Source organism: Sceloporus occidentalis, unplaced genomic scaffold (genome assembly GCF_023333645.1).
Source record: "Sceloporus occidentalis isolate IW3139 unplaced genomic scaffold, rSceOcc1.0.p SCAF_416, whole genome shotgun sequence".
In the NCBI taxonomy this organism is placed as follows: Eukaryota; Metazoa; Chordata; class Lepidosauria; order Squamata; family Phrynosomatidae; genus Sceloporus; species Sceloporus occidentalis.
Window position 1 is genome coordinate 340,335 of NW_028317396.1, and position 25,289 is coordinate 365,623.

A 25,289-nucleotide genomic window follows, 5' to 3' on the forward strand; every position below is an offset into this window, starting at 1 on the left:
ATAAATACTGTCTGCCGCAAAACCTCTAGAACAGGGGTAAGCAACCTCTAGGGGTGTTAATAGACTACTATTCCCATTATCCTTCATCAGTCAATGTCTGAAGATAAAGCTCCGGTTTATGAACTTGAATTCAGATGCCTGCTGTAGCCAATCAAGTTCAAGATCTTACATCTGGGCAACAAAGAACAAATGAATGAAAGGCTGCCCCTGATACCGGAATGATCCATTTCACACTAGGGGCGTCCATGCGTTACTGCCCCGATATCATACTCTGCTGCCAATGTAAATCGGGATACGGCCATGGATAATGGGCTTCTGAGTCTCCATACTGCACCCCCCCCCCGTAGTCATAGTATCATCCACTTTGATTAAAAACATGAATGTTACAATAACTAGATTTTTGTCTACTATATTTTCTATGTTATATATATTGGGATATCCAAGCAAAACAAGCACAGATTAAAACAAAAAAAATGCAAAAAATAAACACATCATCAAGTCTCCTCCAGGGCAAAACGGAACCAGCCTGACGCTCAGAGGAGTTGACTTTACTCAATAGTGCTTTCTGCAGAGATTGCGTGTTTTCTTTGCATTGTATACAGTTGCAATATTTTGATATTGATACATAATTTCAGAAATTGTTACATCTTATTTATTAATTATTCTATTCAGAAATAAAGCAAATTGTCCTTGGTGATGTAAAGGGTAAGTTTTAAAATACCTTTTTTTTTTTTTTTTTTTTTTTTTAGATCATTGAGATCATTTTTTTTTAGATCATTGATAAACAAATTATTCTATAAATAAGCAGAATTACAAAAATGGCAGAAATAAAAGTAATTGTAAGTGGTTGATCACCAAGGACAGCGGTGATCTATACATCGACACATTGTGTATTATCACGAATTTAAGGTAAAACTTTCTTTTGAAAGGTTTGATTGTTTTGGAGGAAGAACCATATAGGTGTAAAGTTAACACAGTTTTAAAGTGATGTAAACAAAACATAAAAGCAATCAAAATTTCTAAGAGGTATGTAGGGACCTCAGCATCCCTAAATCTACGAATTACTGCAGGCTGGCGAGGATAACGGACAAGAGGATGAATACACCGGCTAGCCCTGCAAAGCCAACTTCTCAGGTGTGCAGTGTTTACGGATAGAACGTCTTTGGCTTCATGAACATATTCTTCATATCTATGGCTACCTGACCCATCTCTTTCCTTGAAGCAAACACGTTTCTAAGTGACCCCAAACTTTTGAACGGCAGTGGATCTTTTGAACAGAAGTTGCATTCTGCTACAGTGCATACAGACAATCACATTTACAAACTAATACAAATAGAAATGCAGGGCATGCAAAATCATGCCTGAATATCATTTGGAAAAGACTGCGACTTAGATAACGTTATAGAAATGAACATAAGCATCTAACCATGAAGAACGCCACATTACATTAAAACCTTGAATCTACATTGTGTCGGGTAGACCTGCAAGGTTATGCATAGTGATATGACAAAGGCCGCACTGGCTTCTAACGAACTAGGCTGGGTTTACTAAATTTATAAACAAACCAAAACTTGTATGGGGTGTTTGCATTTTACACTTCGAGGAGAGTGTTGTTTGGGAGCTGCGGTCCAATTAGGGAAGTATTACTATTATTTAATTTTTTATTACACCTTACCTGAGTGACACGTGTTATTTGGTTTTTTTCGGTTCACAATATTTACTAAATTTATGTTGGGTTGTAGAGGTATAATCTGGCGTACATTAATTTCTCTATAAGAGGTGTATTGCCTTTACTATAATGTTTTGAAAGACTATAAGCGTAGAGGTAATCTGTGATTTTATGACTGGTACTAGTCTGGTTTGACATTATTTGATTTTGGGCTGCCCGGCACGGGACTAACCAACCCACTGAATGCCAGAGAGGTGTGCAGTACCCTTGTACACAGATATATAGAAGTCTGGGTAAGATATAAATACGTAAAGAAGAGATAATGAGCAGTGATATAACGGGACTGAAGTCAGCAATGTTTCAACCCCACTTTGTGGGTCCATGAACCGGCCGTGATTTTTATAGGTCGTAATTCCCAGATTGTATTTTAGATTCAATAACTCGTACGCTCCTGAACCATGCAAAACATGAATGATAGGAACAAAGAGGGTAACCTCTCAACTGCTGGAAGAAGAGCCCTCTGTCTCCTGCCCATGATATGATTTACTGTAAAACAATTCCATATATCCAAATCCAGCTAAAGAAACATACTGGTCTGTCAAATTTTTAAAAACACGCATAAAAAAAACTAATTTGTTCCTCTTTACTACCTCCTTCTGTTGTTTCTTAAACCTTCTCAGTACCAGACCAACACAAATTGTGTTCACCCAAGTCCTCCACGGTTCGCCTGTTGGCACACTCTATCACCGTGTGCGATTAAACAGAGGCTTCAGGAAGACTGATTCATTCAGCTCTTCCAAGTTGCCCCAACTCACACACCTGCAAGAAAACTGAGAAAGGGTGCATTAAGATAGCTGGGTAAGGTATTGTTGTGCTCAGGACCCAAGTATGTACCCTCTGCCCAAGGCTGGTGCAAGGCTGGTCTTCCGATTACAAATCCACGTGCACATCCTTGTACGATTTATCGGCTGTCCAATCCTTCTGACTCTCGTTTTCATCTTTGGCGTATCGTGCCATCTCCTGTTGGAACCAGAGCTGACGCTGCTTGTTGGGGTCCACGTTAATCCAGTTGTTGGCAATCCATTTGGTTCCTTCTGTCACCAGGCAGCCTCCGTGGAGGGCAAACTCATCCAGGTCTCCCACCCAGCCTGATAAAAGGAGACTGATATTGGTAACCATTCATACTTTTAGCAACACTTGTGACTCTATCATGTGTAACACATATTGTTATATACCTTTGCCATTTGACAAGTAATTGTACCAGAAGACTGCTGTACCCTGCCGTGGCTTTATTCTAAGGTTTCCTTTATCACAATGCTTCCGTGTGTCTCTCAGATCAACATCATTTTGGATTAAGGACTGAAACAGAAACATATGTAGTTAGCAATAAACATTTTCAAGGTATTGGCAAATCAGTTCACGTAACTTTTTACTCATCCTCGGTTAATTCAGGCCTCATTCCCACCCTAAATTGTACAAGAGTCAGAGTGTGTATGAATGAACCTCTCCACTCACACTTCTTCTAATGCGGTCTGCGTGTCGCCTGCTGATGGGCACCAGGATTTTAAGTCAAATCCTGGTGCTCTGCGCCAGCAGGTCATGCGCAAGCGACAATAAAGCTTTAGTGAAGAGGTTTGGGCCAACAGCTGCATATTGAAGGGTCAAAAGGACAGCTGCTGTGGGCACCTAGGGTAACAATGGGCCTGCCCCTTAGGCCCTGTGTTAAACATGGCCCTGATCCAAATAAAATGAAATACAGAGGTCAGATGACTTCATAAATTTTCCAACCGAAGTGAAGACATGGATGAGCCAATAATGGAAATACATTTTGAAACAGGACACCTGCTCACCATTTCCTCGTATGTTCTGTTGTCAGCTATCGGGAATGTCGTTTCACCTCCCCCGGTGACATTATTCAGGTAAAACAAAACCGTCACATACCTGGAAAACAGAACCTCTGTCACTTCTACAGATATTACATACTTTTCTGTTTCAGGAGAGAAATAACAAAAAAAAACCTGACGTCATCTTTAGCTGCATAATGGCAGTTGTGTTAAAAATATACATAGACGTGGCAATAACACATGCGAGATATTTGTTCTAAACTTTATTACGCGGTCCTTCGCTATGTGAACGCTTTATGGCATTGTTTCTTCTTACCGACATGAGGTCTCGAAGGGTGCAGATTCATTGGTAGTGAGCTTGGTGTGCGCGCATGCTGTCTCTGGGAACACCGGCCCGCTATCCATATGAGCGTGGTAGTGGCCGCCTGCGTCATACCTCACCACCTGCAAGGGCTCGCTGTTCTCCACCACTTCTGGAGGGAGTTGCGTTAATTTGATGACTCTAAGAAGAAAAGATGAAGGTTCTGGATGAACGTGGGTACTCCTTCACCGTATACACGTCTCTGTAGTCTCATTCCAAGACAAATAGTTTAAATGTGGAGCTTCTATGATTAGTATAAAGTCAAACTATGTTATTTTATGTCTTATGAGTCTACATGTTATTATCAATCCTGGAAATGATGGTGGGCTTAGGAGGCCCCCTGCTTGTGAGCTTACAATCTAATAGATGTGTTAGATGCAGAGGTAGATGTACTAAGTGGTGAACATTTTAAAATCTATATATATAGAACAATTAATGTATATACTGTAAATTGCAGCACTGGTCCTGTTGCGGCACATAATGTGCATGGGTTTTCTGATTTAAATGGCGTATCTGGGAATCCTCTGCCATCAGCGGATCCCTACTTCTGAAAGTTGTTATGAACAAAAAAGGAAGAAAATCCCTGTTTTAGACTTCTGTAAAACAAATGGATAACTACATGGTAAAAAAACATAAGACAAAGCATCTTTAAAACAAGACCCCCCCAATGCATAATTATTTAACAGTCGAAAGTTCATGGACAACTGCTTTGAATAAGTAAACATTGGATTACTTAGATAATTAGGGCCCAATTAGTAGAAAGTAAACATTTGGGAAGCCAATCTTCACAGTTTGCTATTTTGGTTACAAATAATTACAGCCATAGCCCAATTCTAATTTCCTCTTTCCTCACTCAATTAACACTAAATTAGGTGAGTAAATAAAGCCATAGATTGGGTGTTGTGTACAGAAAGCAGGTCTTTAGAGCAAGAACAACTGTAACCTTTAGTACATAAGATAAGATCTCCAGTCAATTAACCCTTAGTAATCTTATCAGCCTGCTGCGCGCTTTACCTAAAACTCATCAAATTAACCAACTTTTTTATTTAAACCCATGGCCTGCATCTCGGAAATGGAATTAAAATCTAAATACAGCCTGCATTGTTGTAAAACTGAGACTTGGTATGTAATAATTTGCATTTTTTGACTCCTTAATATCCAAGATTCTTATTCAACTGTAATACATCTTGACGTTCTATGGGCACAGACAATGTTACCCGATACATCTACTGTATGTTATACCTATAATAAATAAAGGTCAGCTGGAAATCTACCATCTAATTCCAAGAATATGCTGAGTCTCTTTCCAGAATTTATTTTCATCTCAAGCAAAGATGATGTCATTATTATACTTCCTACATTCTCCTACCAAAACACTTGCCTTGGCGCCTTTGCTTAAGTACAGTGGCAGAAAATGCTACGGCGTCGCTTGAACCCCGGACCCAATGTGATCTCCAGTAGAGATAAAACTTTTAACATGCGTTTTAACTATATAAATTCTGCATCCACGTGCAAAAAAGTTTAACCCCATAAATGCCAGGCAATTTCAGCCCTTTGGTACCCAGAATGTTTAAAAGACTAGCTGGGCTGCATGTTAAGAGGTTTCAAGTAGGCGCTGCTCTGTCACCTTTTACTTTTAATTCGATATTTAAGAATATTCATTTGATGGATAAACTGTAACCGTCTGTCTTTGATATAAGCGGTCACGTGATGCCGTTTTGAACTTACCTCTGACGAATGGATCGTAACACGTGGTGAGCTCCTTCTCCCTGGTACAGCCAGGTGTGCTGACTATTTCGGACCAAGTCGCTCATGGTGATCCTCTGGTTCCCCAAGTATTTATGGAAGTCCCCGAGGTTTAATTTCTTGAATTCCTCCAAGCTCAGGACTCCTGGAAAATCATGAAGCAGCAGCAGTTTCTTAGTTTCAATTAGTTTATTTATTAATAAAGAGACAAGGGCTTTACATGATAGATAAATCGAGTCCTAGAGCGAGAGATTTTACAATCACCGACACTGTTGGTCACATAAAAGTTATCACCTGCTCTCTGGCCGGACTGTCTCACAAAGAGCGTCCCCATACAGCAGATTTATTCAGGATAGAACTGATAAACATCAAAGTCAGCCTGATAGACGTCCTCACAACAGACCAGCTACGTCAGTAAAATATCCATCATTAATATACCGCTGTTACTCACCAGCATCACAGAGTTCATTGCGATTTCAAGTATTAATTCAAATAAAATGCAAAATAAATACATTGGAAGGAACATGTACTAAATTCTATAAGGGGGATTAGTCTGTCGGTGGATTAGACAATGAATGAAACAGTGTTTGAGACCTACAGAAGAAACGGGACCCTGGGTAATAAGTAAATATATCTAAGTATTGCAATTATAGTTAATAATTTCTATATAATTCCCTGGATAATACGGCATGTACCGTGCAGGAAAGAAAGACATTAAGGACAAGCTAACACACTTAGCGGCTGGACTGGACAGCTGCCTATAGTCAGTCCACAAGGGCCCTCTTCACATGAGTAAAGGACCCCATTACGCTTATTAAGCGAATACTTGCAGGCAGTTAAAGCTTTTTAGAGTAACTGCCCCACCTGACTTTCAGGGGCTTTTGTAGTCAGTAACACAATCAGATATGCTTTGTTTTAAAAACCATTACCCTGCTATCTCACCATTGCCATCTGGGTCAGCCTTAACCGCGGTATACATTTCCCGAATATTCTCAGGGGTCATCCATCTGCCGTTTCCTAGTCGGGAGTGGGTCAATACCTGGAAGTCAAAGGGTTTATATTAGTCTTAAAAACCACTAGCAGCATGTTCAATAAAAACTTCCTTTATACGCAGAGAACACAAAATATTTTGCAAAGACGGTGACCTAATTTTTGTTACTTTGTATCATATTAACAGCAGTTTTAAGAAAATATATATTTGGTGTTAAAAAAAAAAGAAAATAAATAAATAAATAACAGCCCAGAAGTATCTGGAGACTTGACTGCAGCATAAATGATAGTTTTAATTCAAATGGATCGCTGAAATTATTTGTTTAGTCTCTATTTTTTATATAACAGCTTTTAAGAAATGTATGAGAATTAACAGAATATTGTACTTTAAAATATAAACATATACATCGGACAGAACACTTACGGCTATTAAGTGATTTTTCTACCCATTAAATGTAATGTTTGGGGTTCTATTATGAATATTCTTTATGTATTGAAAGAATCTATGATTGCTACATATATTAAGTAGTTATATATTGTATTTCTATGAACCTGACTTTGGAATTTATATATTCATAATAGAAATATTTTTGTATGTTATAAAACTTCAATAAAATAAATATAATTTTTATAAAAAATAAATAAATAATAATAATATTAATATTATTTAATATATTTCAGAGCGCGATGGACATTATCTTTTTTGCTTTGTTGGATACTGAAGGTTACCCCCTGTATATCTGCATAAATGTGTTTTAAATATTATTTGATGTGCGCATGTTAATCTGTTATTTGAATCTTGAGATAAAAAATCACCAAAAAAATCTTACTGGGAGTGTTTTTTTTTTTATTGCAGCCATTATGTTGCAAATAACGAAAACTACTTCCAAAAAGCAGTTTGTGTCTCCAAAGTGAACATCTTTTTTAATGGATGAGAACACGCTGTAATATGTAACGATGATAAAAAGCCTGGTTACGTCGTTTTGAAAACTGGAAATAACCCGTTATTAGAAGTAATAAACACAATAATTGGGTAAAAAAAAAAAAAGCATTTAATATGGATATCATTGTCATACGCTGGAGAGAAGGAAGAAGTCTGCTCTGAGTGGCGTTATATTACAGGCGGTAGTAATAAATATCAGAAGGTTGGAGGGTGTTAGTACTGTATAAAGAGAATTAAGCCTCGGTAAGATTTGAACTGCTTAGTTCATTAACAGCAAGTCTTTAAGTAAATTGCTGTGTGAGCTATAAACAAATCAAACCTGCAATGCCGGCTGGGTACATTTATATACAATCACATATACATTTTTTATTTAGACAGAGAAATCGGTGCCTCCGGGAATTTATCTTAAATATGCAGCTAAATTAGGCTCCAGATATATAGGTTTAGGAGGCACGGCTACTCACTTGTGATATATGCCCAGCCTTGATAAACCAACACAAAAGAAGTGAACCATTTGAAATGTGAATATCAAACAGAGTCAATAGCCACGTGTCCCCCATGTGTTATCTGCCGTGTTTCCCACACCAGTCTGAAACCATCCCGTCTTCCCGGACCCCCGTCCCCCCAGCCCATCACTCACTTCCTTTATCTGAAGTTGTCCATCCTGGTTGTGGTCCAGAAGATTAAAGATATCGGCCTTGCTTATCTCCAGGTTCTCCATGGCTTCTTTATATCCATCTACAGGCAAAATCTGACTTGCCTGCAGTCCCTTTAACTGTGCCAGGTGAATAAGCAGTTTGCACTCTTCCTCGGTCAGAAAATGTGGGATTTCTAGAAGAAATACACAAAATCAGCTTAAAAAAAGAAAAACCTTGGAATGTGTACACACTGGAAATCCAGGCTGCTAAAAGCAATTAATAAAAACATATTAAAAATGATTACATTGGAGGCTCTTACATTATAATATTGCTTTGCCATGTACCCTAAATCACCAATTGGCAGAGAACGCCTAAATCTGTTGTTACAGAGAAACATGGCTATTAAAACAAGAAAATGGCTTTGCTGTACTTAGCATGTGTGGGTAAAAAGAGAAATCAAATATATGACATCATTACATAGGTTTACATCATAAAACAAAAGATGTGGTTTACAAACTTAACAAATAAGGTGTTTGCTTTTTTTTTTAATTTTTTTAGTAGTGATCTTGCTAATTACATTGTGATTACTCTGCATGTAAATGATCGACCCTCACCTGTAAATGGACGTTCTCCAGGACACAATGTTAAAAAATTAAAGCTCTTAATGAAAACATTAAGACACTCAGCGTCTGTTTGAGAATCCCCAGAGCTGGATAAACACACTTTACTGATCCTCTGTCCAAAAAAATGATTGTTTCTTTTGCAAGTGGGTAAAACGTTTAAGTTAATGACGAGTCACGGGAATAGGCTGGCCTCAACAAATGGTGTCCAGTAGAGATTCAATCAAAAAAGAAAAAAATACAATAACACGCCTAGATAATCCAATGTGTAGGAGGGTTCAAACATTCAGACCCCTCTGTCTGCCCTCATTACAACACCTGCTGATCTAAGCAGCCCCCCTACAAGACCAAACAATCAGGCCTATTGGCAAAGACAAACTGTGGTATTGTCTTTACCACCAGGAGACCAAGAGTGCTGGATCTTAATGAGAAAGGATTAGCAGGAAAGTGGCTCCCACAATATAAAGACCAGTAGCCCAAAGCAGGAGAACCTCACTTCCCTGACCATTTGTGAGGACGAGCCATTGGTTTCTGGACGTTTCGGGAGAGGCACCATGACTCCTCGGCACTCACTATGCTCCCTGTTGTTTCTGGTATGCACCCTGATCTGTGGCTCCCAGGCTATGTACGTGGACTTCTTGGGTTCTTCAAGGTGCACTCGGATTCCCAGACACATGGCTCTGTGCTATGACATCGGATATTCAGAAATGCGGATCCCCAACTTGTTGGAACACGAGTCGATGGCGGAGGTGATTCAGCAATCCACCAGCTGGCTGCCCCTACTAGCGAGAGAGTGCCACCCCGACGCACGCATCTTCCTCTGCTCCCTCTTTGCGCCAGTCTGCCTGGACAGGTAAGTAATATCCTATATGTGTTAATATCCTAACACATACTATGTTCCAAGGAAAGGGAAAATGTGAACTATTGGAAAAATAAAATACTGTATCTCTTACTGTGTTAACGTTCTAATGTCTTCAACGCTGCTGCTCACACATTGTGCTCCTTGTTCCGTACGGGGCAGCGGGCTCTCCTTGTGCGTGAGTTCCATGGCAATTAACTGCCATATTTTCCCATTAGTGAGTTTTTCTATTGTAAAATGTCTCTTTGAATTACACATGACTGACCCCTGCTTGCATCACTCTACGTATTCGGGCAGCACTTAGTCGGCTCTTTGTTCATACAAAGTCCTTTCTTAATGAAAGCGTTAAGACGCTCAGTGTCTGTTGGAGAAAACCCAGCGCTGGATGAACACACTTTAAATTTAAATCCCCAACCTCATTTGTTCTGGTTAGCTTTTAACCATTTAAGATGCCGTGAGCAATACGCTGAGCTTCCCTCGAAGAGTTAAAAACAGTGGATAACACATTATTGTAGAATTCAGGAGGATGGAAAATCGAGTGGCCTGTGTAATACCTTTCTGATGGAGAGTCATATAAATACTCTGGGTGTCAGCATTATTATTTTTATTGCTGATTAACATCCGTCCATGAATTTGTAGATCCTGACTTCATCGCCCATAGGCGTCTTTTGCTGATCTGCTGCTCGTTTTATTGCCTCTCATCAGGTTCATCTACCCGTGCCGGAGCCTGTGCGAGGCAGTGAGGGACAGCTGCGCCCCAATCATGGCCTGCTATGGGTACCCGTGGCCCGAGATACTGAAGTGTGAGAACTTCCCCATCGACCACGGCATGTGCATCTCACCGATCACCAACGGCACGAGTTCCAGCCGCCGAAGTAAGTTATTTCTCCAACAAATGCAGAAACTGCGCAGGTGACACGAGTTTCCCGAGAGTAATCCAACTAGTCGATGTCTTGTCCTCTGCCTTTATGTTATCACTTCTGTTGTTTTTACATGAGCCAAGAAGGTTTAAGGGTATCGGTACACGGTTAGCATGTCAGGGTCCCTTTAAAGATCAGGTTTAGGACGCGTGACTTTCTACCCCCTGTTTGTCTCTGCTGTAGATCCACGAGCCGGTCCCTCTGCTGCTGCTACTCTAATAAAGACAGGTCTACATAAAACTTGAGAAAAGCCATGTTTTGTCTGCATTTTCTGTGTGTCGCTCTGTACTGTGTACTTCATGTCAGGAAACCATCCGTGGGATGCAGGAATGCTCACGGCTCTTCTTTACTTGCTTATAGCAGTGCCCAGAGCCAGCTGCAGAGACTGCGAGCTAGAAGAAGCGAGCACCGCCAAGGAGATCCTGGATACCTTCTGCGCCAACGACTTTAGTGAGTACACAGCACAGGGTACAATGCCGCCTCTCAGCCCCAGTGCTCTACATGCACCCGTCTATTTATTCCCAAAATAACTACAATGTTTTTACATCAGCCACATAAGTATTTGTGCCTTCGTAAGCACCCCCTGGGTACAGTTTCTGGCATTCTCATCCATACAAGGAGGAGGGCTTTCATTTTCAACGGTCAGTGGAACTGCAGTTTTACGTTATAAAATAACACAGCGACGTGTCTTTTTTTTTTCTTTGAATTTATATACGCATAAAAGAAGAGGGGGGGGCTATCAAATTGCAATCTGCCCTGGTACTCAAATGGTTCAATTCCATCTTACACACTATACTGGCCTTTTCTTTGCAAATTGCCGTGTGTTATTAAAAAAAAAAACGACAACAAAACCACATACGTTCCTATGGCAAAACCGTTTGCACGCACTAACCTATCTATAATGTATGGCCAGTTTGCACAATGCACAGTTAAATCATATATCATGTTTACAGATCTATAATGTGCAATGTAAAGAGTCTTTTTGCTATTAATTTAATAAGGGAAGGTGTTATGCGCATGTATACCACTTGGCACGTGGTCCCACAATGCACTGCACACCGTCAATGGATAAGAGCACTGGGATGCCGGGGGCTTCACATCACATCAACAGCCCCACACAAGCCATTATAATGTGTAGCTGATAAAAAAACCCCACATTTATATTTCTATCTCCTAGCTGCCAAGGTCCGCATCACCAAGAAGAACCTGACTTCTCCAGCGCTGTCCGACTTCGACATGGATGCCAAGCTGGAAATACTGAAACATGGCCCCCTGGCCAAAGCGGACATATTCCCGATGCTCCAGCAATGGCTGGAACTCGATGCCACCTGCGTGCAGAACATCATGCGGGGAACCCGGAGCGGCACTTACGTCATCAGCGGAAATATCCAAGACGACAAGGTGGTTGTGAATAACGCCTACGCCTGGCAGAAAAGGAACAAGAACCTCCAGCACGCGGTGAGGAAATGGAAGCATCACAAGTGCAGGTCCTAAGAGCCCAACGGATTGAAGGTGCTTCACTAACCAGAGGGCACCGCATGAAAGCTGTGTATATTTCTGTATATATGTGGGACATGCTCCGTAACAATATTAAGACAAGAAGCAACGTGCGCTGCGTGTGAAAATTCTCCGGAATGAAATCCTTAAAGGAATGAACAAAGCTCTAGGACACTCAAACTTCTGCGACCATGTTTTCTTAGCTTGCTGTCCTGGCCACAAACGTCTAGCAACAAAATAAAGTTTTTATATATATTGACTCATGAAGACAAATAATTTGGAGCTCGCATCTATCCCCCTAAATGCATGCTGAGAAAATAGGTTCCAATCACACAAATAGGTTCCAATAACACGCAAATATTAAAGTCAGTTTGTGTGTGCGTTCTATTAATGCACACCTCCCAACTGTCCTGCACAAAGTCACGATTTTGCCACTCTATCCCGCTGAGCTCTATTCTGCCCCCCGCTTCTCAGGACAGAGGTAGAGCTCAGCGGGAGAGCGGGATTCGGGACCACAATCTGGCGGTTTTCATTCACTGGAGTTTGAGTGGCGCTCTACCTCCCAAACTCCGCTCCCTGCCATCCCGAATCACACGAGCTTAGAAGTTGAGATGTACGACAATACGACAGATCTGTAATCAAAGTGCATTACAACAAAGCCACTCTTTCCTGCTTTTTATATAAGTAAATATCTATTTAAGTAAAACAACCGTGTCTATCTATTCTTCGATTGCCGTTTGCAAAGAAAGCGTTTAAACTTTGTAAATATAAATAAAGTAGAGCAAAGCTTAGAAATAAAAGTCCTGCCAAAACCTGGCACCAAGTGATAAACACCAGAGTGTAATTCCCCACAACACACCTATAGCATGGAGAACAAACGGTAAGAGTATCAATGTGCGCTTCATGTTACAAAGTGTCATAAATAGAGTGTGACCTTTGAGGAAGCCTCGTTGGCCGAAGCACGTTCCAAATGTTGGACTGGTGGCAGAACGTTCTTTTTTTTTCTCGACCGGATTATCCAGGATTGGGATGTAAAATGCTGCGTTTTTAATAAAAGTATGTAAAAAAAAATTACTCTTCTGGAAAGATGTGATTCTTTCTCATCCCTGAGGTTAAAGTCGAAGCTGTATTGCGCATTTGGAATGTCCTTTGATGAGCCTTTTCCATCTGTTCTACTTGTGAGCGCAATAATATAAATGCACTATATATGCACTTCATACACTATGTTAGATTTGCTCTTTTTCTGGCATAATATGGGTTATTAACCCTTGAATAAAGGTTGAAAGGATTCAGGTTACTATTCATTACACGTCGTAACACCATGCGCACATTGATACTTTTGGAGTATCGGGAAAGGACGGGAGGTTGAGCTTTTTGTGCGCCACAATACATTATTTATAGAAATATATGTGAATAAACATGTCTTCTCGTGGTTTGTGAGGACATGTGAATGAATGAGTACCAGGCGATGGATTTTAGGATCAGATGGTGTCCCTCTCTGTTAGATTAGTTATAAGAGCAGCGCTGGGGTTTATCATGGTGTTAAGGTGATTAAATTCACTTGCAGCAGCTTGAAGCGGGGGAATAAACCGAGTTAAACGCCCATCACGCAGAGAACAAATCTCTTACCAAACAGCAGCGGCTTTAGACTCAAGGTTTTGACGTCGTGGACCTTGTTTAGAACCAGCTCCACTTTTTGCGTGTGTCCAACCTGACAAGAAAATCACAGCAGAAGAGAGATCTGAGGTCCTGAAAGATCATGAGAGTCATCTTTTAACCTTCTAACCGTTTTCTGCTGGCTGGCACATCTTGGTAAAACATATTTCAGGCTAATTTATTATAATTATTATTATTATTATTTTCAGAACACTCAAGACAAAATAACTCCACAAGTTTGATAGCTGGGCGGCTTCTAACTCCATGGTCGGCCAGTGGAGATGACTTGCAGGACATCAAGTCTCATAACTCATCGATGGTGCCTAAGATGATTACCACCAAGGGGTAACTCAGGCTCGAGCCGTGTGACCACCAGCGATATCTGAACACTTGGTTCTATTAGTGGCCCATCAAGGATGTACCAATTAGAAAGTAATATTTGCAAATTTGTCCCATTAGGGTTCAATATGTGGCCCTTTGAAGACCTCCCCTGAAAATGGAGATTGCACCCCCCCTGGAGCTGTCCACTAGGGACAGCTGAATAGCTGTTTGAAGCTGTGCATTAGGAACAATGCATGGCCCTTGGAGCTGCCTGTAAATGGCCCTTCAGGAATAGTGAGCGGTTACCCTGCACTGAGTATTAGGAACAATGAGTTGTCAGAGCTGTCCCTATAACATGCAGTGAGTGGCCCCATGGAGCTATCCCTATAACATGCAGTGAGTGGCCCCATGGAGCTATCCCTATAACATGCAGTGAGTGGCCCCATGGAGCTATCCCTATAACATGCAGTGAGTGGCCCCATGGAGCTATCCCTATAACATGCAGTGAGTGGCCCCATGGAGCTATCCCTATAACATGCAGTGAGTGGCCCCATGGAGCTATCCCTATAACATGCAGTGAGTGGCCCCATGGAGCTATCCCTATAACATGCAGTGAGTGGTCCCATGGAGCTATCCCTATAACATGCAGTGAGTGGCCCCATGGAGCTGCCCCTATAAAATGCAGTGAGTGGCCCCTTGGAGCTCTCCATTAGATGTTACCCTGTACCGGGCGGGTGTTATCGGCCTCTCACAGCCACCCCCACCCCAGCAGCCAGACTCACCTTGATACCCTCCAGCCTGGGCAGGTAGGTGTACGGTGCGTTGTCCTGCTCATGCCTCAGCCTAGCCTTGTGCTGGGGGGCTGGTGTCCCGGTCGTTGGTGCTGGAGGGCCCGGGGTGGGCCCCTCGACCCCGTGGTTGTTGCCGTTGGTGTAGTAGACATAGAACAGCAGAGCGATGACATTGAGGATGTAGACGTGCACGAACACCATCACCACCACGAAGTACGAGCGCGAGCAGACGCTGCTGCCCTTCTGTATCCCCGCCAGCCTGTCCCTGCCAGGCGGAGGCTCATCTTCAGGCGGCGGCGGCAGCTTTGGGCCCCCGTTCACCGCTGACCCGATTCCCGAGGCCTCCATCACACTTAGCCTGACAGGAGCCGGGCGGCGCTCGTTACCGTGGAAACTCAGAGCTCGCGCGAGCTGTCACTGACAGGAGGGCGCGCGCCCAGCACCGGAGGTCTGGAATTAGTGGGAGGAGACAGCGCGGTCACATGGAGCCTTGGAGGAAGGTTGCTAGGAGACGAGCAGGAGATTAAAAGTCTAGGTATCATCATTTAAATGTCACTTGTATAGATCAGGGTTACAATTCACCTGGTCACCAATGTAACATTTCTGATTTACACACGTGATAAATACTGGTAATAGATCAGAATCTTGTAGTAAATGTGATACATTCTGTAATAGATTGGAATCTTGTATTAAATGTGATACATTCTGGTAATAGCCATTGTCTTCTTGTTAAGCAGTGGAAGAACTAGGCAGGTTGGTGATGCTGAGAAGTTCCAGGATAAAGATCTTCCCTCATTCATCTTCCAGATCACAGGGAAAGTGCTCCCTGGGCCTTCAAGGAAAGAGGAACCTATAGCTCCAACCCTTTGTGGCCAGAGGAGTAGGTAGGACCTGCTTACCCTCTAGGACTAATTAGCACTGGGTCAGTAACTGGCGCAGGGCACCTCTTCAGTCAGATCAAGAGAGAACAGAATATTGACCCCCTAAATGCCATGTTGAGGTCCCCCATCTCCATGCATGTACTCTGATAAACAACTCCCCAAACCTAACTCACCCATGAAATCCCTAGCCCGTTTCCAGTTACATGAGCCAAATACACGCAAAGTAACAGTTTTGCACAAAAATAAGCCAGTGATGACGTGACAGCCCCTTTAACATTTCTAGTACTAAATAATTACCGAAGACATCGTCACTGTCAGAGGTCCACTTATGCTCCAAGAAGCCTCCCTGCCCCTCTGCACCCCAGGGGTCTACCTTATTCTCTGGATTGGAGGAGATATTGTACTTTTGGGCTTCAACCCACCCAACATCTCAGTGTCTTGGTTCTGTCAGCACCCAGACATCAAGCATCATTAACATGAAAGGTGGCCCTGAGGTTACTTAATTAACCTGGTTTGGTGGAGTAGAAGCTTTTGCATGGCAGGAGATCCAGTCTAGACGGAATTCCATAAGGAAATTACATATATTATGTATCTCGTTGCATCATGATTTAAAACTCCTTCACCAAAGGAAACGAAAGCACCACTAATGGTTGTTCAATGCAATCTGCAAGCCGATTCCGATAAGACTAATGAGAATAATTTGCTGTCTATCAAAAGGTTTAGGTAATCCCCTGTACTAAAGGGTGCGAGATATTCATTTAAGGCAAAAAAAAAAAAAAAAGTGGAAATTGTTCCAAGAAAGTCGAACGCCATATGCCATCTAAAAATAACTCCCATCTCACCGCGTTATCAAAACAAAGTTGAGAGAACAGCGCTGGTAAGACCTAAAAAGCATTCTCAGAGATAACACCGATAGGACTGGTCTGTGTCACATTTAATCTGCCGAGACTGTAAGAGCGCCGGTCTAACATTAGCACGGAATCTAAACATCTTTGTGACATTTTATACACTCCACGGCAGGTTTTAATATCTTTGCAGAATACCAACTGTTGGCCACCTACCAACATTAAAGGGCCCCGGAAAATTCCAGGGGCTGGACTCTCCATTTGGCTACCGAGGCAGATGGGGTGGGAGCCGCTGTCAACGCAAACTATTAGGGGTCAAACTGAACTCTGAAGTCAGGGAGGTCTTTTTGCCCCCTTAGATCACTCTATACATAAAAAGTGCTCTTCCATTTCAGGGGGGGTGGATACTGCATCCCACCATATATTAAATAAACCTTAGTAGACGTTTTATTATTAGTTTAAACATTTTATCACATAAAAAACACACAAGGAACAGCCTTTTACTGCCTGCTTTTGGGTCACATGATAACCTAGCACTTACAGCAAAAACTATAATTGAGGCAAAAGTTTACACAATGAAAGCATTCTCAGGGAAAAGTGTTGACTTCTAATGTACTAAAGGATAGTGTTGCATTTAGTAATAAAAGTGCTAATATTAGCAGAGTAGGTGGAACAGCACCTTTAAGGATGACAGACACCATATACTTCTTTGAGGTCTGTTTCCCCCCCACACACACTTGGTCATGGGGCTTCGCGGGACCCCCAGCTTTCTACTCTCCCACCCAAATACCTCCTTATCGGCTCAGAAGAGGGGGTTTCCTGGTGGGAGGCAAATGTTAGTTACCCATTAATAGGAAAAATGGGAAGACCGCAGTAGTAGCAGCTGCAGACCAGCATGTACCTGTACAACATGAGAACTTTGGTTGGGTGGTAAAGATTAGCCGCAACTAATCTAGATTGTAAGCTCACAAGACCCAGTACCCCCTCCTCCATTTATTTTGTGTGATTTTGAATTGTTTTACTGACCCTGTTGTAACAGCGCTACAGAATCAGCTGGCGCTATAGAAATAAATGTAATGTAATGGTGTTCAGCCAGAGTGTAGAGTAGGCCACCATAACCCCAGTATACAACTACAACTCCCATGAAGTTCAGCCAGCAATATGGCGGCTAAATATTATTGTAGACGCAGTCAACAAAAGCGATATCGTCATTAACGTCAAACAGTATAAAACAATACTGAACAATAAACACCAAAACCAAAATGTTTTTAAAAAGTGTTTTGTTTTTTTTTTCTGTAATTCTATTATTTTTTTTTTTCTGTATAATTGTACAACAGTTCAAAATGACAAGTTTGCATAATAATCTCTAATTCTATTAACAGCCATTCAAAAAATTGAACTACTTTTCCAAGAGTTGCCATCCGGAACACAAAAAAAAAAACAGAGGTGGAAAAAAGTCAAACCTTTTTTAATGTTAAGGGGAGGGGTGAAGCATTGCTTTTGCAATGTGCCGCAGGCCTAAAGGGCAGTGGAAGGGTTAACGTAAGAACAGAAATCATGGGGGGAGGGGGGCGGGTGTGCATTTCATCCCAGAGGCTGTTTATGGCAGTTAATCTGTCAAAAAAAGGAAAGTGGCTGCAGTGAAAAAACAGAAGACGGAAGGCAAAAGAAAAAAAAAAATGGAACCACATTTCGTACAAGCGAGCCGGGGCGCGGGAACGGATTTTCTTCACATTCCCAGAACTACTGTGTTTCTTGCAGCATCAATTCATTTTCACGCATGAACATGCTCTCACATCCCGGAGGGAAAAAGGGAAAAGCCTCCGCAGCTTATCATCATTTTATGTGTCGTGAAAGTCCTTTAGCAATGTCCTCCGGCGCTGCTCTGCTATATGCATCTGATTCTCCAGATCCTAAGAGAAAAATATTTAATTTACCTACAAGAAGAAGTGGGTGCCGGGAATTTCTTGGGACAGACAATCACCTATTGTGGATCATGAGTCTCAAGATGCTCAGCCAGCCATTTATAGACCGCAGCATCTGGAGCCCAGATGACATTTCATTGAAACAAGCTGTTATGCCAGTCATGACCCCCCCCAGTGAGGATCCCATAACACATGCATGGGGACTGTGAGGGTCTGGAGTTTGGCAGGACTTACCCCTCTGTCATAGCTGTCCGCCCTCTCCACCTTCCAAGAAAGGTTCTCAATCTCAGCCTCCAGCTGGGCCTGCTGATACTCAAACTACAAAAAAAAAATACAAAACTTATCACAAAGCAGCATTATGTCTTTTAGCCATGCAGAACATGCATTATGGAAGCCAGATCACGTGTGCTTATATAGGACTACATGATCAATAAGGGAAACACATGGTGAGACGTGTAGAAAGACTATGGAGGTAGCCAAAATCAGATGTGGCCACCAGATCCACAGGAAAGTTACAAAAACGTCACTATGCGGCCCTCTGCATAGGATGGAAAATGCAGCTACAATTAAAAAGCCAAGGCCTGCAGCTAATCACACAATTATACAGACAGAAAGGAAAGGTTAGACTACTTACTAGCTTCTTCCGAGGGCCCCGACTCCATGTAGTAAGCGTAGGGATATGTGTATTGCAGCGTGTATCTACACTGAAATCAGATGAGAAAGAAGTATCAGGTTATTAAAAATACATAAAAAGAGTTCAAGACCATCGCATGTAATCACCTGACCATTTATTATTGACGGTTTTATGCAGCACCAGATTCCGCAAAGGACAGGACACAATTAGTATTAACGTAACAGTTAAAAAGCTTACAATCTAGAATTATAGATTTTTTAAGTGTTTAATAAATGTAAAAAAACATCTACAAAATCTGACATTGAACAAAAACCAAAGCAGCCAAACGGCCAGCATTGACATCCGGTGATTGACGAGGATCTATGAAGATAATAGCTTTTCACCCCCTGGAAAAAATGGCCTAAAAAACCCACATGGGCCTTCGTGAACGAATAATTAGCCAACATTTGCAAAATCAAACACCCCCATGATGTTATATTATAGCAAAACATCCTTCATCTATAATTAAAGCAAATTTATACCAACAGAGATCTGCATTTCCAAACTTACCACAAAAGAGGTAAAGCTCATCTTTTCAATGACGATAATATTAGTCGTCACATTAACATACATTTAAAGCCTGGGTCGTGTAATACAATGACCTCCGTGCGCATCCGCACAGGTAAGACTTTAAAGGGATGGCCCCGCAGAGAAGATATGCTTTTATCATAACCTTTTTGGGCTTTAATTTCCCATGTACCTTCGCAAGCAGCTTGGCAGCATTCTGCAGGTACTGCCAGTCGATCCAAGTCCCGAGGTTGTTCATCACTCTCTCCTGGATCTTCTCCTGGATCTGTTGGTAGGTCTGCGCCTCCAGCTGCAGGCTCTTGTTATGGTTCTCCCACTGTACGGGACAAAAGGCAACACTGAGAACGCTCTCTGCCGGCACGCGATGAGTATAATTAGGTTCTGCTATGTGCTACTGATCCTCGGCGATGTCAACTGCAATATGTGGAAGAGTCTCTTACCCTCTCAAAGTAGAAGAGGTATTTCTTGAGTGCCTCTCGTGCCTGCGCCTGCTGACTCTGGTTGACAATATCCGGGTTCTCTTTGTATCTGCTGCATTCGTAATACTCGCTGCCGTGGGTCTTCCAGTCGCCGAGACACATCCAGCAGAAATCTGACAATACACAAGCACGGCCCGCACCGGTCAAACTTCAAATGTAAACAGGTGTGCAGGCTCCTCGAATCCTCGCTAACATGCAACCTGTCTTTTACTGATATAGCGGCAACAATTCCGCAGCGCTTCGCACAGTCCCAACATTTAAAGGGTCCGACAGAACTAGAACGTACAGACTAAGACAAACGGATACATTAGATGGCACCGAAAAGATCTTACAATCTAGAGGACTTGAGCTCATGCATTGGCAATTTTTTGGTTTTGTAAATCTCTTTGGATGCATGAATCCCAGATGACATCACACCTACATACATCTTTATACTGTGGCAACAGAAAATCAGGTGAAAACAGGGGGTCCTGAGGGGTATCGGCAGCTAATGGCTGGAACAGACATTTCTCCCAGCAGGTAAGTGCTGTCCACTGTGGCTGAACTAAAAAGGTACTATTGCTATATCAAGCTGTTATGACATTTATATAAATCTGCATTAAAACAGATATTTATTCTTTCTTCGAAGTGTGCATCACCCGGTGTTAAGCTCTCTCTCGTTCCTGACATTCTGTGTTCTGTTTATGCGATATTAATCCCCGTACGGATATCGCAAGCTGCAGGAAGATGAATCAATAAAGCGATCTGACTTACCGTGCTTGCATTTCGAGCATTGCTGAAAGAGATGGATGGAGATAAGATCAACATTTTAGTCCCTTGTGTTGTTTGATAAGTCACAGAATACAAAGGCTAACAGTAAATCTAACATTATGGACGCAACACATGGATATGCTGCAGGATATCGCTCCTTTGTGCAAGACCATGTTCACCAGCCCTTCCAGAAGCTGACAAAACCTAGCATTGCTGCTCAGAACTCTATGCGAACATAAACGCTAATAGGACTTTTAAAACTGGACATTTTCTGGGGGATTTACGGAGAGAGACATCTCAGGGGGTACATAAGGAAGTGTAAAAACAAAAACAAAAAAAACAAAAAACCCTGCCATATCCTTACAGAAACAGCCATTTTTGGACTATGGTGCAAACAAGGTAGATTTTACGGCTTTTGAGCAGAGGATTGGCAGGTATTAGGTTCAATACTCACCATGTGATTGCATCCTCCGTTTTTTTCAATGCAAATATTGCACTTGGGACACTGAGAGGAGGACACAAAATACCAAAGGATTATAAAACATTCTAGAAGCGAGTGGTTAGGAAGCCTCAATATCGTGAGATCTGCGGTCAGCTCCGCTTTCCAAACGCTGAGCCAGAAGTTAATAAACAGAACTTCTCAAATACGGCTTTTGTTTGGATTTTACAAAATCCTTGCTTTAAAGCAGGTGGCCAATTAAGCATACGACAAGCCCCTTTGCAGCATAAAAAAATATTTTATATAGACACAATCTATAGGGACATATAGTAGTTGCTCTTAGTGTGTATCATCTGTATCGTTGGCCCTGGGAGTCCTCGCCTCCTACCACGCCAACGACATCCATTTACCGAGTTTGTGAAGGAAGGCTCAGTAATTGTGACAGATATTTGAACAGGCGGCGTGTGTGTGTGTGAATATGTAATTACAAAACCCCCAAGGACAGACCCTTTTCCCCAGATCCTTACGTCTTTAGTGTGAGCGCTGATGTAGTTTGCGGTCTCCGAGTCGTCTGCGCATTTTGTTAGCCATTTCCGAATGGTGGCGCAGTCTGTAGGAGCGTGGTACATCTGACGGCACCGAAGCTAAGAGCAAAGAACATGAGAGAGAAGGCGGTTTTATGCTTTTCTGTCTAAATCGTATACCATTCATCGATTCCTTCACTAATGGCGCCATCTCCCAACGTGGTCACAGACAGCTAAAGCATGGCATCTGCCTCTTGTATGTTGGGACACGTGCACATTGTAATGTATCAAAATGCATTAATCACCCATAAGTGTGCCACTCTTTAAAGCTACCCTGCTTTCACAAACACCCATCAAATGCCCCCCTCCCGAGTCGGGTCCACGGGCTGCCAAAAAGGTTAACACCAAATGCCAAGAATTTATAAGGTGATCTTCGGCCAGCGAGCGGCAGCACAAAAATAGGACTGGCGCGGCGGACGGCTGCATTTTTCTTTGCATGTGCTTTTTGCAGCGTTAACCCTTTTGTGACCAAAGCCCGTACAGTAGGTTTCTCCGGACAATGACAGAGGGGAAAAAAGGCAGTTTTTTCCACTGGGTATTTTGCCTATTGCCAAGTCTTATCGCTCCGTTTTAATGCATTAGCAAAAAAAATACAGTTTTGGAACAAAAATTGCGACCACTAGGCGGCAGCACAGCGCACAAATGATAGTATTTTTCGTGGAGATGTGATTGTTGTCCTTGCGAAGCTGCAGTCACTATAACCAGCTAATATAATCATTATATATACGGTGGCAAGAAAAGGTAATGGAACCCTTTGGAATTACCAGCATTTATGTATAAATTTGTCCTTAGATGAGGATCAGATCAAATTTTAAGTTGAAATACTGAACAGACACAATCTGTTTCAAACAATAACACAAATTATTGTATTGTTCCATATTAAATATATCATTTATAAATCAATTGAAAGAAGTATGAACCCCCTAGGCCAATGACTTCAACAAAAGCTAACTGGAGTCCAATCAATGAAACAGGATCGGAAGTGTGTTTTAGAGCTACTTTGACATAACCTCAAAAAACCTTTGACAAAAACCTCAAAATACTTGTTTGCTATTCTCAAGAAGCCCTCTGCTGAGGTGAAACCATGCCTCGCAAAAAAAAGAAATCTCAGAAGACCTACGATGAAGAGAGCTCATCGAGGGGACAATGAGCGCCCAAGACCACTAGAGGTATCATAGAGGGTAATGTCGGGGTGGCTGCTGAAGCTCAGTAGTAGTTGGGCGATGCAGCACAATGACAGTTAAATATGATTAAAAATGATAAGATAAAATAAGATAAAATTAGATAACTCTTTGGCGGTGTTTGTACTCTACATTAAGGAAAGCACAACCCAGAAGAGAAAAAAAAATCCTAATTCTTTTCTTAATATCTCCAAAGCAAAAATGGTTTAGCCTTGACTGTTCCTTTAAACATTAAATCTGGAATAAGATCTAAGCGTTTAAAGTTCTGTGCACAGCCCAAAGAGACTGGTCACATGCCAAGCGTCTGACACAAGCTTGGAACGCGATGGCAGAGCACGTCTGGGAAACATACAAACTGCTAAGAGCTGCAGAGAACAGCTCCTCACCAACACAGTGTTACAGAGTAATATCACAACCGATGTACAGCGTGGAGGAGGTAGGGGTTGGTTCCCTATAGCACACATTAATAGGAATGGGACAGATCTGACCCTTCATTTTCTCCTTTTGACGGCCATTTCATGGGTAATTGAGAGGTACCCCCAGGCCAGCCAGGTACCTCTCATTACTCATGAAACAGCCAAAGGGCTGTCCCAGTTTTGTATGCCCTGGTTCCTTTTATATGGTCGTATGTTCTTTGGCCTCTTACCAGAAAACCTCGCTGCATCGGTTACACTGCACACGCCGGGCTTTCGGCTCCTGGACTTGTATGACCATCGGACAGTCCTGCGCCGGGACACAGCTGCAACTGATAGTGACTCTGTAGTATAAAAAAAAAAAAAAAAATACAGATAGTTCAACATTATATCACTATGACAGACGTTACCAACACGGCTCCACTCAGCCAAGGCCAGGCATTCAAACAATACCTCTACGTAATCCCTGAAGAGATAGCGCTTGTATTTCTCTTTTAGCTCCTCGTTAGCTAGTAAAGGAAACACAAAATCCTCTGGAATCCGCAGTAAGCATTCCTGGGCCATGCAGGAGATCCCTGGTGAGAGAAACACACAAAGCGTGAGCGATTCAGAAGAGAATGCAATGCACTGGTCTGTAACGCAAGGGACATGTCTGAGCAAAATATGAGACTCATTATCCTATTATCATATAACGACAACCTTGCAGAGATCAGAAGTACTAATAGTATAGAAGAGAACTTTGTGTTACACATTTTGTTATCGTTTTAAGTTTTCTGTCCAGGCACTTCTACGAGTTATCGAGAACAGTAAAACATCATTAAAAGTGCTATTCTGCTAAGAGCAAACATTAATTGCACTCTGTAGTGTGCCAAGCAGATAAACCTTTGTCTATCTCTCATTATAGCCTCTGATGAATTTAACCTAAGAAACCTTTTAGTTTCTATGGCAAAAACCGATCTGTGTCTACAAAAAATATGAACAAACATGACTGAATAATTATTTCTTGGAAGGCTTTGGCCGTCCAGCACTACAAGCAATGATATTTAGGTACAAGCTGCACCCGAAAGACTTACCGACGCCGGCCCCGTCTTTCACTAGAACGGTGCAGTGCTGCTCCCCAACAGCTGCGGCAGAACAGATGCTGACAGGGGAGAGATAGCAGGTTCTCTTTCCGGACAAACTGCATACAAACCGCACAGTGATGGGAGGAATGCGCCGCGGCCTGTGGGACACAAACGCAAATTGTTATCCGGCGAACAAAACCAGCATGTGCGAAAGGGGCAATTCAACAGCACTGAACCCGCAAAGTCCGATCACATTCACAGACTTAATGCAACAGTCTACACTACAAAAGGCATTAGTAAAAATATTTTATTAAAAGCACTCAAACGTATTCCCATATTACAACGGAGACTGTAAACTGTTTATATTTAACAATGCTTAATGCCTGGCAGTCACGACTGGTGCTGTAACTGGAACACAGGAGTGATGGGAGTGATAAAGGACCATTGGAACACAGGAGTGATGGGAGTGATAAAGGACCATTGGAACACAGGAGTGATGGGAGTGATAAAGGACCATTGGAACACAGGAGTGATGGGAGTGATAAAGGACCATTGGAACACAGGAGTGATGGGAGTGATAAAGGGCCATTGGAACACAGGAGTGATGGGAGTGATAAAGGACCATTGGAACACAGGAGTGATGGGAGTGATAAAGGACATTGGAACACAGGA

General features: G+C 42.2%; 2 protein-coding genes and 1 pseudogene across 2 annotated transcripts; 1 reads left to right on the forward strand and 2 right to left on the reverse strand.

Moving 5' to 3' along the window:
- Nucleotides 1–2,599: 2,599 nt before the first annotated feature.
- On the reverse strand, nucleotides 2,600–15,203 carry LOC149272818 (transmembrane prolyl 4-hydroxylase-like). The gene is made up of 9 exons (XM_089506694.1): nucleotides 14,847–15,203; nucleotides 13,717–13,798; nucleotides 8,194–8,384; nucleotides 6,563–6,659; nucleotides 5,603–5,765; nucleotides 3,830–4,015; nucleotides 3,520–3,610; nucleotides 2,905–3,028; nucleotides 2,600–2,817 (listed from the first exon to the last, which is right to left on the reverse strand). Exons 1-9 carry the CDS (start codon nucleotides 15,201–15,203, stop codon nucleotides 2,600–2,602), a joined length of 1,509 nt encoding a protein of 502 aa, XP_089362820.1.
- On the forward strand, nucleotides 9,366–12,084 carry LOC149272819 (secreted frizzled-related protein 5-like). Its single transcript, XM_089506706.1, has 4 exons — nucleotides 9,366–9,664; nucleotides 10,376–10,545; nucleotides 10,951–11,040; nucleotides 11,768–12,084. Exons 1-4 carry the CDS (start codon nucleotides 9,366–9,368, stop codon nucleotides 12,082–12,084), a joined length of 876 nt encoding a protein of 291 aa, XP_089362832.1.
- A 3,219-nt stretch (nucleotides 15,204–18,422) lies between the features above and the next one.
- LOC149272820 (E3 ubiquitin-protein ligase ARIH2-like) lies at nucleotides 18,423–24,739 on the reverse strand (annotated as a pseudogene).
- Between the last annotated feature and the right edge of the window lie 550 nt (nucleotides 24,740–25,289).

What these genes read in the sequence shown, in the direction of transcription:
- LOC149272819 (XM_089506706.1), top strand. Translation starts at nt 9,366, where the DNA reads ATGACTCCTCGGCACTCACTATGCTCCCTGTTGTTTCTGGTATGCACC. An exon ending in CACGAGTTCCAGCCGCCGAA is followed by an intron (nt 10,546 to 10,950) that starts GTAAGTTATTTC and finishes ACTTGCTTATAG; the next exon opens with CAGTGCCCAGAGCCAGCTGC. An exon ending in CTTCTGCGCCAACGACTTTA is followed by an intron (nt 11,041 to 11,767) that starts GTGAGTACACAG and finishes TCTATCTCCTAG; the next exon opens with CTGCCAAGGTCCGCATCACC.
- LOC149272818 (XM_089506694.1), bottom strand. Translation starts at nt 15,203, where the DNA reads ATGGAGGCCTCGGGAATCGGGTCAGCGGTGAACGGGGGCCCAAAGCTG. An exon ending in CCCTTCGAGACCTCATGTCG is followed by an intron (nt 3,611 to 3,829) that starts GTAAGAAGAAAC and finishes TCTGTTTTCCAG; the next exon opens with GTATGTGACGGTTTTGTTTT. An exon ending in ACAGAACATACGAGGAAATG is followed by an intron (nt 3,029 to 3,519) that starts GTGAGCAGGTGT and finishes TTTCTGTTTCAG; the next exon opens with TCCTTAATCCAAAATGATGT.